Here is a 12,482-nt window from a genome sequence, read left to right on the forward strand (position 1 = left end):
CTGGGACTTGGGCTGCTCGCACAGCCAGTTCTGCGCGGCGGCGGCCTCCATGGTGTCCGCTCCGCGGTTCCCCTGTGTCCTTCTCCTGCATCTGGAAGTCCAGACTCAGGTTCCCTGCAGATTGCTCCGTTCACGGAATGTGGACGAGAAAATACGGGTCCTAGCGCTTTGATGATGGAAATAAAATTAAACGAATAAACACATTTATTTAGGCCAAACTGAAAACCATAGCACTTAAGACAGCCTCTCAGATAACTCAGAGGAACTGCTCAGGAGAAGCACGGTTTTTAGCAGTTTCCTCTCGTCAGAACATAGTACATCAAACAAGTCAGGGAAACATTCTTCCAAGATTTCAAAAAGCAAACAGTCCTATCATTGAAGGAGGACCAGCACTGATGCCCCAGGAAGGGATGCAGCTAATCTTCATTGAAAAAAAAAAAACAAAGTATTGTTGTATTTTTATTTTTGTGCTGTGTCTTCCTTGGAGTTTGCGGGTTTTCTCTAGTTGCCGCAAGTGGAGTCTACTCTCGAGTTGCAGTTCCAGGGCTTCTCATTGCAGTGGCATCCTTGTTTAGCGTGGATTCTAGGGCACTCCCGGCTTACTAATTGTGGCCCCTGGGCTTAGTTGCCCCTGGGCATGCGGGATCTGAACCTGTGTCCTCTGCCTTACAAGGCAGATTCTTAACCACTGGACCACCAGGGAAGCCCCTAATCTTTATTTTTAAAACACATTTTACTTTTGGTCAGTGGGTACTTTAATAATTTAAAGCAGATGGACAATGCATGTTCAATAGGCCACAAACAGATTGTTTTAGCATAAAATTCGACTTAAATCGGACTTCCCTGGTGGCTCAGATGGTAAAGAATCCACCTGCAAAGCCAGAGATCAGAGTTCGATCACTGGATTGGGAAGATCCCTGGAGCAGGGAAAGGCTACCCAATCCAGAATTCCAGAGACAGGAGCCTGGTGGACTATAGTCCATGGGGTCACAGGGAGTTGGACAGGACTGAGCGATTAACACTTTCACTTTCAATTTGAATCAGGTATGCATCAGAATGACTTCCCCAGACCTCAATAGGCGAAAATCTGTTTCATCAATTTGGCGACCTTCAATGTCAGGACACAGCGTGGACTAAGGTCATCATTGCTGAGTTCAGTTTAGCAACATAGGGCGAGAGACGGGTGCCACAGAACATAAGAAAACACAAAGACAGAATAGAAGGAAAGATGGTACTGGGGAACTCAAGACCTCGAGGATCAAGAGCCCTGACATTCAGTGCCGCATCACTTTTACCGAGCTTCTTGGTTTGCAGAAAGTATCTGTTTTTTAAAGATAATATGTTTCCCGTGTTCCCAGTCATGTCCCCAGTTAATGTTTTCCTTTTGAACTTCGATGTTATTTTCTGTACAAAGGGCACCATATGGCTGGGAGCAAAGATCCCCGCAGGAACATCAGAGAAACAATCAGTGCGTGTGCAAGCAGCTTTCTGACTTGTGCTGACCGGGCATTGCTAAGTCTGCACTCCTCTCTCTCCATCTGCTCAGGTCACTCTGACCCCAGCCAATCAGAGCATGTACTCTGGTTATTTTTTGTTGCTGTTTCCTGTTATTTTTTCTCATTTGTAAAGACATCTGGATAATGTTTCCCACATTTCCCCCTTTTTGTTTTTGTAACAGTAGGTAAGCTGACTGGGCCACTTCTTTCTTCATTAATTTTCTGAGGGCTTTTCTTGTGCATCTGAAGACTAAACACAAGATTATTTAAAAGCGGCAAAAAGATATGAGTGCCTATAAGCCCGCCACCTATGCCTTTTATCCAGTCCAAAGGATTCAGTGCTTTTAGTCCATCAGTTATACCTTGTAAGGTTTTGGTTTGGGGTTACAGCTTAAAGATGCATGTTGCATGCTAATAATTTTGGCTTTTAATTGCTGTATGTCCAATGTAAGGTTACCAACCTTGTGTCACTGAGATATCACAATCCTCAGGTAGGCGTGTTATACTGCAGGGAAATCCATATCATATCAGCTTTTAGTCAGTCTGCAAATTTTGAAATGTGAACAGCTCCATTACCTTTCTAAGACTGTATAGCAATGGATGTACAGCTATGCCATGTACAAAAAGCCACTGACTTTCACTCTTAAGAGGGTAACTGCTACAGAATGTGAATTGTATATTCATTTAAAAACAAATGGTAAGACCAGTATAGCCTTGGCAATCCTACCATCTGGTCACCACTAAAATATATTCTGTCTGGGAATTCCCTGGTAGTATAATGATTAGGGGACTTCCCAGGTGGCACTAGTGGTAAGAACCCTCCTGCCAATGCAGGAGACATGAGAGACGTAGGTTTGATCCCTGGGTCAGGAAGATCCTCTGGAGGAGGGCATGGCAACCCACTTCAGTATTCTTGCCTGGAGATCCCATGGTCAGAGCAACCTGGTGGGCTACAGTCCATGTGGTTGCAAAGAGTCAGACATGACTGAGCGACTTTCACTTTCACTTACCCTTGGAGAAAAGTACATTCAAGTTCTTTTCCCTTTTTTTTTTTTTTAACTGAATCACTGGCATTTTGTTATACAAAGTTGTTTCAGGTATTCTGGATAATAAAACCTTGTCACATATATGATTCAAAAATGGGTTATCTCATTCTGTAGGGTATCTTTTCACTCTCTTGATAGTGTCCTTTGATGCACAAAACATTTTAATTTTCATGGAGTCCAATTTATCTATTTTGTCTTGCGTTGCTAGTGCCTTCAGTCCCAGGCATCAGGACATGAGCCTGCCCACACACAGTGCTCTCTTCTTGCCTCTGCTGTTCTTGCCTCCACTTCACTCTCCTCTAGAAACACTGGCATCTCCCTGTCCCTCAAGTACCCAAGGCCCACTCCCGCCTTAGGAACTGCATTAGTCTCCCTAGGCCGCCCAAAACAGCAGGGCTGAAATCAACAATAATTTATTTTCTCATGGTTTGGGAGGCTGGACCTACCCGATGAAGTTGTCAGCAGGGCTGGATCTTCTGGAGGCTCTGAGGAGGAACCTGTTCCAGGCATATCTCCCGGTTTCTGGAGACTGCCAACAATCCTTTGCATGCCTTGGCTTGTAGAGAGATCACACCGGGGACTTCCCTGGTGGTGCAGTGTATAAGAATCCACCTGCCAATGCAGGGGACATGGGTTCGATCCTTGGTCTGGGAAGATCCCACATGGCTTGGAGTAACTAAGCCAGAGTGCCACAGCTACTGAGCCCATGCTCTACAGCCTGAGAGCTGTAACTACTGAGACCATGTGCTGCAACTACTGAGGCCCATGTACCTAGAGCCTGTGGTCCTAAAGCGTGTTCTCCAGAACAGTAAAAGCCACTGCAATGAGAAGCCCAAGCACCACAATGAAGAGCAGACCCAGCTCACCTCAACTAGAGAAAGCCTGTGCAAAAAGAAACAAAGATCCAGTGCTGCCAAAAATAAATAAATAAATAAAAGGAAGATCACATCAACCTCTGCTCTGATTTTACATGGCTAAGACATGTCTGTCTCCTGGGCAGGTGTCTGTGTCCCAATACACATCACTGGATTATGATGTACTCCAATCCATTATGGCCACACCCTGATTACATCTGCACAGATCTTATTTCCAAATCAGGTTTGAGAAAAGGAATATTTCCTATCGTATCAGTAAACAAGGGTGTCAGTCATCAGTGATTGCAGCCCACCAATGAGAGCCACTGAACCTGAAGGAAATCAGGAAGAAGAGTATCTGCCATCTATCAGCCATCAGACTGCATCCACTCCCCCACGGTGAGCCCTGAGGAACTCAGGATGTGAAAACACAGGATACTGGCGCCAGGTAGCTGACATGCATATCAAAGGAATGATTTCAGTGAGCCCAGACTTTTGCATATTCCCGTACATAGAAAAGTGCTAAATTTCTTAACTTGGGATATTTTATTTTCTTCAACTAACAGCCAGTTTTTGATGCTCTGACTACCTGCCCTTTGTTACAACACTTCTGTATAACCTGGCTCCTCCTCCCACTTCCTTGGAGCAGTTCTCTCAGGCTTCCTTGAGATGCTGCCTCCAGGGCTTAAGTCCCTAAAATTCCCTCTGGGTAAAACATAACTCACAACTTTTAGGTTGTGAATATCTTTTAAATCCACAGGTTGTATGAGAGATTCCAGGTGGACATGAAATTGGTAGTGATGAGGGGGGAGAGGAGACATTACTGAATTCAGTATATATGCATACATGCAGGGGTTAATAGTCAGCCACTGTTGCTTTGGCTAAGCCATGAGAAAATCACTATGGGAAAATAAAAGCAAGATACAACAATTAAGTATAATCCAAACAAAAGTACATCGGGTTGATTACTTGGAGTCATCATGCCCTGCTAAGCTAAGGAAGAACAGTATGGAGCTTGGAATGCTGGGTCAGCACAAGTTCAGAACGCTGCTTGTGCACATACCAAGATGCTTTCCCAAAGCATATGTGGGTCTATGACCTCCAGCTGGGTGATACCCTTCATACAAAAAAATAACAAAGGTAGTTCAAAGTAATCAATAAAATGGGAGATGTGACCAGGGACACAGGAAGCTGATTTTTACCATGGCACAACAGATATTTCCTGCTTGCCAAACACTAAATAAAAGGGATGTGGCTCTGAGGAACAAGGCTCTTGATCCTAGAGGTCTCGAGTCCACCGCTCCCATCTTCAAAACTTTAATTCTGTCTCTAGTTTCTTTTTTCCAAACTGTGTCGACCACTTTTGATCCCTACCAGCTGTGCTGGCCACAGTACATACATGTCCTTGTATATAGTTTAATAATCTATTTAGGTATCAACTGCCAGTGTTAGCTGAAATAGTTTACTCTTCTGTTATAATATTCACTGGAGAGATTGAATGAATGAATCAGTGAAATCTTCTACATATCCCTCTCACCCCCTCATGAGTGCATGCTGAGTTGCTCAGTTATGTCCAACTCTTTGTGACCCCACAGACTGTAGCCCACCAGGTTCCTCTGTCCATGGGATTCTCCAGACAAGAATACTGGAGTGGGTTGCCATTTCCTTCTCCAGGGGATCTTCCTGACTCAGGGATCGAACTCTGCATTGCAGGCAGATTCTTTACTGTCTGAGCCACCAGGGAAGTCCTCTCACCCCATCACTGTGCTACATTTCTTGGTACAATTGTGAAAGGTCAATGAAACCAGTAGGTAGATATGTTTGTGCTGGATTGTTTTTTTCATTGTGCATGTGACTGGGAGGTATATTTCTCAGAATCCCCGTCTCTATGATTTCAGGCTAGAATTCACCAACAGCCTAACTTGTATGATGTTTGGAAGGTACTAGTGAGTGAAGAAACAAATTACTCTCAGGGTCTGGAGCCATCACACACAGACGGGCCAGTGCAGAGGGGCTTGTTGGGCAACCAGTGAGGAGCTTGTGATCACTAGGCAGGTCAATCAAGCAAGTCCTCAAAGCAAACACCTTTTTCTCTTCCATTTTCTAAGGGTCCTGACTCCAATTAAGCCTTTATTTCCCACAATCATAATTTGATGCTAGATATTGAATATCCCTCCTATGCCATGCACTTTAGGCTCAAACAAACAATTACGCCCCTGACGAATACAGATGTTTGCCCTTGGGTCCTTGTATGCTCTGCTCCTCTGTGGCTCAAGTGAGATAGCTGTCTTGGTGCTCCCCGAGTGACACCCCTGTCTTGTTGCACAGTGATTATGTCACTAGGCCCTGAATACAGTAAGATTTTCCTGGGCCTTCCAGGATCCCCTTCTTGTGGCCACACATGGCCAGCCCCTAAAAGCACACAAGACAGGTACAGATTCACAGCCTCCAAACAAGCAGGTACAGATTAACAGCCTCCAAATAAGCATTCAGTAGGTACCCCTCTAACACTTTAAATCAGATTATTTTTTTAAAAATTATTTATTTGGCTATGTCAAGTCTTAGTTCAGCACATAGGATCTTTAATTGTGACATGTGGGATCTAGATTCCTGACTAGGGATCAAACCCAGGCGCCCTGCACTGGGAGCTCAGAATCTCAGCCACTCGCCCACCAGAGAAGTTCCTGAACTTGAATTTTCAATGCACATTGTTTTAAATCACACCCTGGGTGACCACATACAAAGCAATGGGAAATCACATATAAAAATGGGCTAATTAAACATACTAGTCTAATCATTTAGAGAGCAGACCCCTGTAAGAGAAAACACCACAAACTGCTACATATATTCACAGGAGCTTATCTCAGTCTTGGAAGTATTGAGGAGCAAGAAATGCAGGGTCATTACAGCCTCTCATAATGCAACTAGGGAAGTAGGTTTCCTACATCTGTGGCTGACATATTACATCTGCAATGGGTAGAGGTAGGAAACATCCACTGTTAGAGGAACAAGATGCTTCCCACAGAAATCATGTAATTAGGAGAATCCTTGGACATGAAGAGGACCACATGATATGAGAAAATTACTGAGGGATCTTTGGAAGCCTGAAGAAGTGGCCTGATGGGCCCCAAAGAGCCACAGGAACATGCAGGGAACTGTGTGAACCTGAAAACCAAAGAGGACCCACGATGAGGGGCCTTGTCCACACTGCTGAGCACAGTCCACACTACTGCCCAGCAGGTAACTAACATCAAACATGTGTCTGACTCAGGCTGTTCCACACAGGCAGAGCCAGAAGTGAGAAAGCAGTGCTGGAGCTCAGGCCACCAGGCTGCCCTGCAGCTCTGTCTCCTGAGGGTACAGAAGAGCTGAGAACCATGGCTTCCTCACTCCAGCTCCAGACTTCATGCATCTTCCTCTTCTCAAGAACTTTAACTCACAATCACTAACAGAAGCACTCTGGATATAGTTTCCCACCTTACCCAAGATGACAACACAGTTCAGTAGAATCATCTAGAGAGCAGCTTTCATCTCCCTGCCAACAAGTCATTCTTCTTAACTCAGTGTTTTGTGTCCAATTTCTAACCAAGGTCAAGGACAATGAGCAGAGGCCAAATTACAAACATTACCAGGCAAGACAGAAGGTCCTTTAAGACCTTCCATATCTGTATGGTATCCATTGTCTACAAAGATATGGTATGGTATCCATTGTCTACAAAGAAACATATAAGACACAACTTTCAGTATAAAGGTTCTAGGGGAGAGTAAATACTGAGTCAGAAAATTCTTTATCTCTAACAGTGGACCAGGAAATACTTTTCAACAATACAAACCTCATATCATGAGAGCATACTGGGAATATAAAACAAAGGAATCAAAAACTTTTCGCCTAAACATACCAAGTTGTACACATGCACACACACAAAATGAAAATTGAAAACCACTTACACCCCTGGGTTCAAAAGACTTTGTAGGGACTTCCCTGGTGGTCTGATGATTAAGGGTCCTGCTGCCAATGCAGGGGACATGGGTTCATTTCCTGGTCCTGGAAGTTCCCACATGCCTCGGGGCAACTAAGCCTGTGCATCACAACTACTCAGCCCATGCTCTGCAACGAGAGAGTAGCCCCCACTCAGCACAACCAGAGAAATCCCTCTCACAGCAATGAAGACCCAACACAGTCAAAAATAAATAAATAAATAAAAATTTAAAATACATCGTAACAGGAATTCTCTGGCAGTCCAATGGTTAGGACTCTGCACTTTCACTGCAGAGGCACGGATACCATGCTTGGTTAGAAAACTAAGATTCTCCCAAGCCAAGAGACATAGTCCTCTCACCCAAAAGACATTGTAACAGAAACGAGATAAACTTTATATGACTGCATGATGATGTAAAATCAAAGGTAATGAAATATAACTAGTACAGATGAAGGAGACAAAGGGATAGTTACCTTAAGTGTTCAGATTAGCAACATGAACTAGAACATGAATGAATACCCTGGGATCCTTATCAAAGACAAGGCACTTAGGAAGGGAAAACCATATTTATATCCATTAAGAGATTTCTGTCATGCCCTGAGGTTTTGTGTATGAAATAAGTGAAGAACTGAAGGTCTTCCCACAGCGTCCCATTCCCAAGGTTCTGCTCCAGGGTGCTGCTTGCATTCCAAGTCTGAAGTGAAAACGAAGTCTCTCCCAGAGGCCAGGTGTTCAGCGTTGCTCCCCGCTGTGTGTCCTCATGTGTCCTCGCAGGTTTGTGGGGTACCAAAAGGCTTTCCCACACTGCTGACATGTGTAGGGCTTCTCCTCATTGTGCATTCACACATGCTTCCTTAAGGAGGAGGGCCAACGGAAAGCCTTCTGGCACTGCGTGCCTGTGTAGGCTCTCTCCCTGCTGTGTGTCCTCAGGTGTCCGTGAAGGGAGGCTTGGCGCATGAAGGCTTTCCCACAGAGTGGACATCCAAAGGGCTTCTCCCCCGTGTGTGTTCTCTCATGTTCCCGGAGGGACATGGAGCAGCTGTAGGGTTTGCCGCATTCTGTACATTTATAGGGCTTTGCTCCATTATGCAACTTCACGTGCTTTTTAAAATATCTCTGATGCCTGAAGGCTTTCCAGCAGTGCTGGCATTCATAGGGCTTCTCCTGACTGTGTGTTCCTACATGTTCCCTGAGGGATAAGGAGGAGCTGTAAGCTTTGCCGCATTCTGTGCATTCGTAGGGTTTTATGCTGCTGTGTGTTTTCATGTATCTTCTGAAGTATTTGGGACAACTGAAGGCTTTTCCACATTTCTTACACATATAAGGTTTGTCACTGGTGCGTACCATCATGTGTCCAACCAGGGATGAGGAATATCGGAGGGCTTCCTCACATTCCTCACACCCACAGTGTTTTTCTCCAGTGTGAGTTCTCATGTGCCATGCAAGGTACGAATGATAGGTAAAGGATTTCCCACAGACTTTACACATGTGGGTTTTCTGTCCATGCTGACCTCTCTCATGTCCCTTAAAGAGTGAGGGAAAAGCAAGAGCTTTTCCAGATTTCTTACAATCTGAAGACCGTTTACTACCATGACATCTTCACACATCTCTTACATGTTCTCCCAGCATCCTGACATTTATTGGGTTCCCCTTCAACGTCTGTTCCCCTAGGAGGGCTTAGGCATGAGACATAGCTGCAGGCTTCCCCACATTCCTCACATGGATAATGTCTGTATCCAGGGAGAGATCTCTGCTGATTTTGGAAAGAACAACCCCTGTAGGCTTTTCCACACTTAGTGCATTTACAGGGCTGAATTCCAGGCCAATATCCTTTACGCAGAGTAAGATCTGTAATTTGGTTCAGGGCTTCCAGACAGTGATGACCTTCATTATCTATGCAGAGCTTCTCCACCAAATGATTTCTGTTCAAAATGGGAAGCACAGTATTAGAGATGAATGATTATAAGTGATTTCTTCACTAATGATTTATTAATGATTGCTCATTATTATTTTGACTACATACTTGCCATTTTCAATGAATGAGCATATTTTTTATACTCTGCATTGTGACATAGTGCAACAAATTTAATGCTCTGGCTGAGTGTTAAAACAGAGTCAACATTTTCTGTGTTTCTTATATACAGGGTATCTTGGTCATCATTCTGTTTCTAACCTCATTATGATTTATATACGCAACATCATTTTTAGGAAAGTATTTTCTTTTGAAATTTTTCTAAGTACAAATTTGGTTAGCTAGGTTTACACCTTTCCTTTAGTTTCAGGTGAGTCTAACAGGCTGCAGGTATCCCCCTGCCCCCACTGGCAGTGCCACTCACCTCCAATCCCTTTCTAGGGTCTGGTGACCTCTGATGTCAAGAAACATCCAGTTTTCTCCAAAAACAGACCAGGAATCATTTCTTGAGAATCTTACTTTTTTCTCTTTACTGAACAGTTCACTCTTCAAAATATCACACTAAGTACTTGATCTGGTTTTAACTTGAAGGCAAGAACAATTGGTAACAATTGTAACAATTGGTAATGTAACTAAATTCTCAGGAAAGAAACAGTGGGATAAGGGAAAGAAAAGAAACCATATGTAGATCACTTTCCATATACAGATTCAAAAATGTAAACCAATTTTATAAGGAAAAATAGACATGGAGACAAAGAAAAGACCTTGACTATTTGGAATTTTGGCCATCACAGGAAAAATGAGTCAAAGCGGCAGCTTTGTTCACTAAGAGATATTTCAAAAAGAATGGAGACTGATGTCTGATCAATATTATCAAAGAAGGAGAGTAGGAAGAAATGGGGCAAAATGCACTTTCCCAAATCCTTCCTTTGTACAGGGAGGTACAAAAAGACTTCTTGAGTGGGCAAGGATGGATGAAAACTCCAAGAGGGAAGCCAGGTTAATTATATCCATCACCTTCTCAGAGACCTGGTCATGTTCCTAATGGGTATGTTCAAACATTGCTCTCTGATCCAGAACCTGCTCCTCCCAAGAGTTGAGCTCCCTGGTGATCTCAGGTACAGAGGCCCTGGACAAGGCCTGTGTCCATAGACCCAGCAGCCCTTGGGATGTTGGACAGTGTGTGGCTGCCATCCTGCTAGTGGAGAAAGTTCCTCATGGGGAGAGTGGAGAACAACAAGCTGTCCATGAGATGGGCCGATTCTCCAGTCCTCATTTCACTGATGACGGGTCAGCGTGAGTTTAACTGCAACAAGATCATCATGTCAAATGTCTATTGACGAGTGTAACTTTCACAGGGTGAAAACCATTATGCTTCTCTCACTGCCCAAATTAGGGAACCTTGAGATTCTGCTCAAGGGTGACAAAAAGTCAATCAATGCATGAAACTGTTTTCATGGAAAAGCAACCTGATTATAGGTAGGTTCTATAATGGCAGGAGCCATGTCTGTCTCTTTTCCAACATATTCCCATCCCTGTCCCTCGTAAGAAAGGACATCATAAGAAATAACTGTTCCCTAAAGACTTAGTGCAGGGAGGAAGCTGTCCTCACCCACAGAGGCCAGGTTCCTGCAGGTCTCCAGCATCACATCTCTGTAGAGTTTCCTCTGACCAGGGTCCAGCAAGGCCCATTCCTCCAAGGTGAAGTTCACAGCCACATCTTCAAAGACCACTGAGTCCTGAAATAGCAGTATATATTCTGTGTCAGTGAGGCCCCCCTTTCACCCTTGAGTGTGGGAGGCTGGGGAAGCCAACAGGTGGGATCTGGATTCAATTCCTAGGACTCCTGAGCTCACATTCCTGTGGGAAATGACCATACACCAGCAAATCCAATGCAGGTTCCTCAGTGATGGAAAGTGCTGGACACTGAAGCAAAATGTGATAGCAACAGTAGACATGGACTAATGGAGACAGGACTAAAAAGAACTGTTTTTACTGAGATAGTAGATTTTGAGGCATAGTAAAGACTGCTAAATGAAACTCCATCATTCAGATAACATGGAAATGGACATTGGCTTGGTCGAAAGTTATCACTGTCTTTGTCACTTTCAAGAACTGGAATCAGAACATCAGTGCTGCTGGATCTGAATAACCATGAACACGAAGGCAACAGCAACAAGCAGTCTGGTCTGGTCCCCTCATATCTGACAGAGGCAGAGACACAACCCCTCCTGTGATGAGGTGGACACTGAGGATATACAGGCCATCCAGGATGCAGGGCTCAGCACATCTGTTGGGTTAGAAAGGGCCTGGTTCCTCAGGAAGCTGTCAAGCCAGCAGGGCCTCTCAGATAAATAACAGAGTGCTTGGAATTCAAGGAAGATGTCCCACAAACAAGAGTTGTTGAATATGATGGTGACTGAGCCAAAGGTGACTCTAAGAGGGAGAATGAAGAACCTAATTATTATATTTAGAGAAATATGGAATTACTCTACATTGATGATGTAAAAAGATAACAAGTACAAAATTAAAAGGAGTTTTCTTAAGCAAAAAAAATATGGGTTCAAGACGTGAAGAAAAAAGAAATCCCACAACATCAGCTACAAAGAAGGCAAAGTTACTTCAACTAGGGTTGCAACTGAGTTTGCTAGTCACATACTTGATGAGAGCACTGTATCAGAAATATATGAGAAGAACTCACATAACAACAATCCTAGAGAAGGAAATGGCAACCTGCTCCAGTATTCTTGCCTGGGAAATCCCATGGACAGAGGAGCCTGATGGGCTATACAGTCCATGGGGTTGCAAGAGTTGGACATGACTTAGTGACTAAACAACCAGACAACAATAAAAAATAAAAGACAAATAAGACAACTCAATAATGGGGTAAGCCATGCCTGCGGGGCAACCCAAGACAGGCGGGTCATGATGGAGAGGTCTGTCAGAATGTGGTCCACTGGAGAAGGGAATGGCAAGCCACTTCAGTATTCTTGCCTTGAGAACCACATGAACACTAGGAAAGGGCAAAATGATAGGATACCAAAGAGGAACTCCCCAGGTCATTAGGTGCCCAATATGCTCCTGGAGATCAGTGGAGAAATAACTCCAGAAAGAATGAATGGATGGAGCCAAAGCAAAAGCAATACCCAGTTGTGGATGTGACTGATGATAGAAGTAAGATCCGATGCTGTAAA

At 44.0% G+C, this 12,482-nt stretch overlaps 3 protein-coding genes across 6 annotated transcripts in view; all 3 read right to left on the reverse strand.

The window, feature by feature from the left end:
* LOC101119987 (zinc finger protein 77-like) overlaps positions 1-12,482 on the reverse strand; it is a 37,836-nt gene that overhangs the window by 19,507 nt on the left and 5,847 nt on the right. The window contains exons 2-4 of one of the 2 annotated variants that reach the window (XM_060416333.1): positions 10,901-11,027; positions 9,713-10,594; positions 1-9,298 (exon numbers count right to left, since the gene is read on the reverse strand). In XM_060416333.1, the coding sequence (XP_060272316.1) occupies positions 1-51 (51 nt within the window). In that variant the 5' untranslated portion in view covers positions 52-9,298; positions 9,713-10,594; positions 10,901-11,027. Of the gene's footprint in view, positions 9,299-9,712; positions 11,028-12,482 lie in introns of both variants that reach the window. The other variant, XM_042250207.2, reaches the window with a different exon arrangement.
* Positions 7,750-12,482, reverse strand: part of LOC101119303 (zinc finger protein 555) — a 25,464-nt gene continuing 20,731 nt past the window's right edge. The window contains exons 4-6 of one of the 3 annotated variants that reach the window (XR_009600828.1): positions 10,901-11,027; positions 9,713-9,872; positions 7,750-9,298 (exon numbers count right to left, since the gene is read on the reverse strand). Coding sequence is in view for 1 of the 3 variants with exons in the window: in XM_060416330.1 (XP_060272313.1) it covers positions 10,997-11,027 (31 nt within the window). In the remaining 2 variants the exon portion in view is untranslated. Of the gene's footprint in view, positions 11,028-12,482 lie in introns of all 3 variants that reach the window. The other 2 variants (XR_009600827.1, XM_060416330.1) reach the window with 2 other exon arrangements.
* On the reverse strand, positions 7,924-8,864 carry LOC106991345 (zinc finger protein 77-like). Its single transcript, XM_042250211.2, is given in 1 exon segment — positions 7,924-8,864. A coding segment is annotated over 1 exon segment (756 nt). The 3' UTR covers positions 7,924-8,108.

Source organism: Ovis aries, chromosome 5, assembly GCF_016772045.2.
Source record: "Ovis aries strain OAR_USU_Benz2616 breed Rambouillet chromosome 5, ARS-UI_Ramb_v3.0, whole genome shotgun sequence".
Taxonomy (NCBI): Eukaryota; Metazoa; Chordata; class Mammalia; order Artiodactyla; family Bovidae; genus Ovis; species Ovis aries.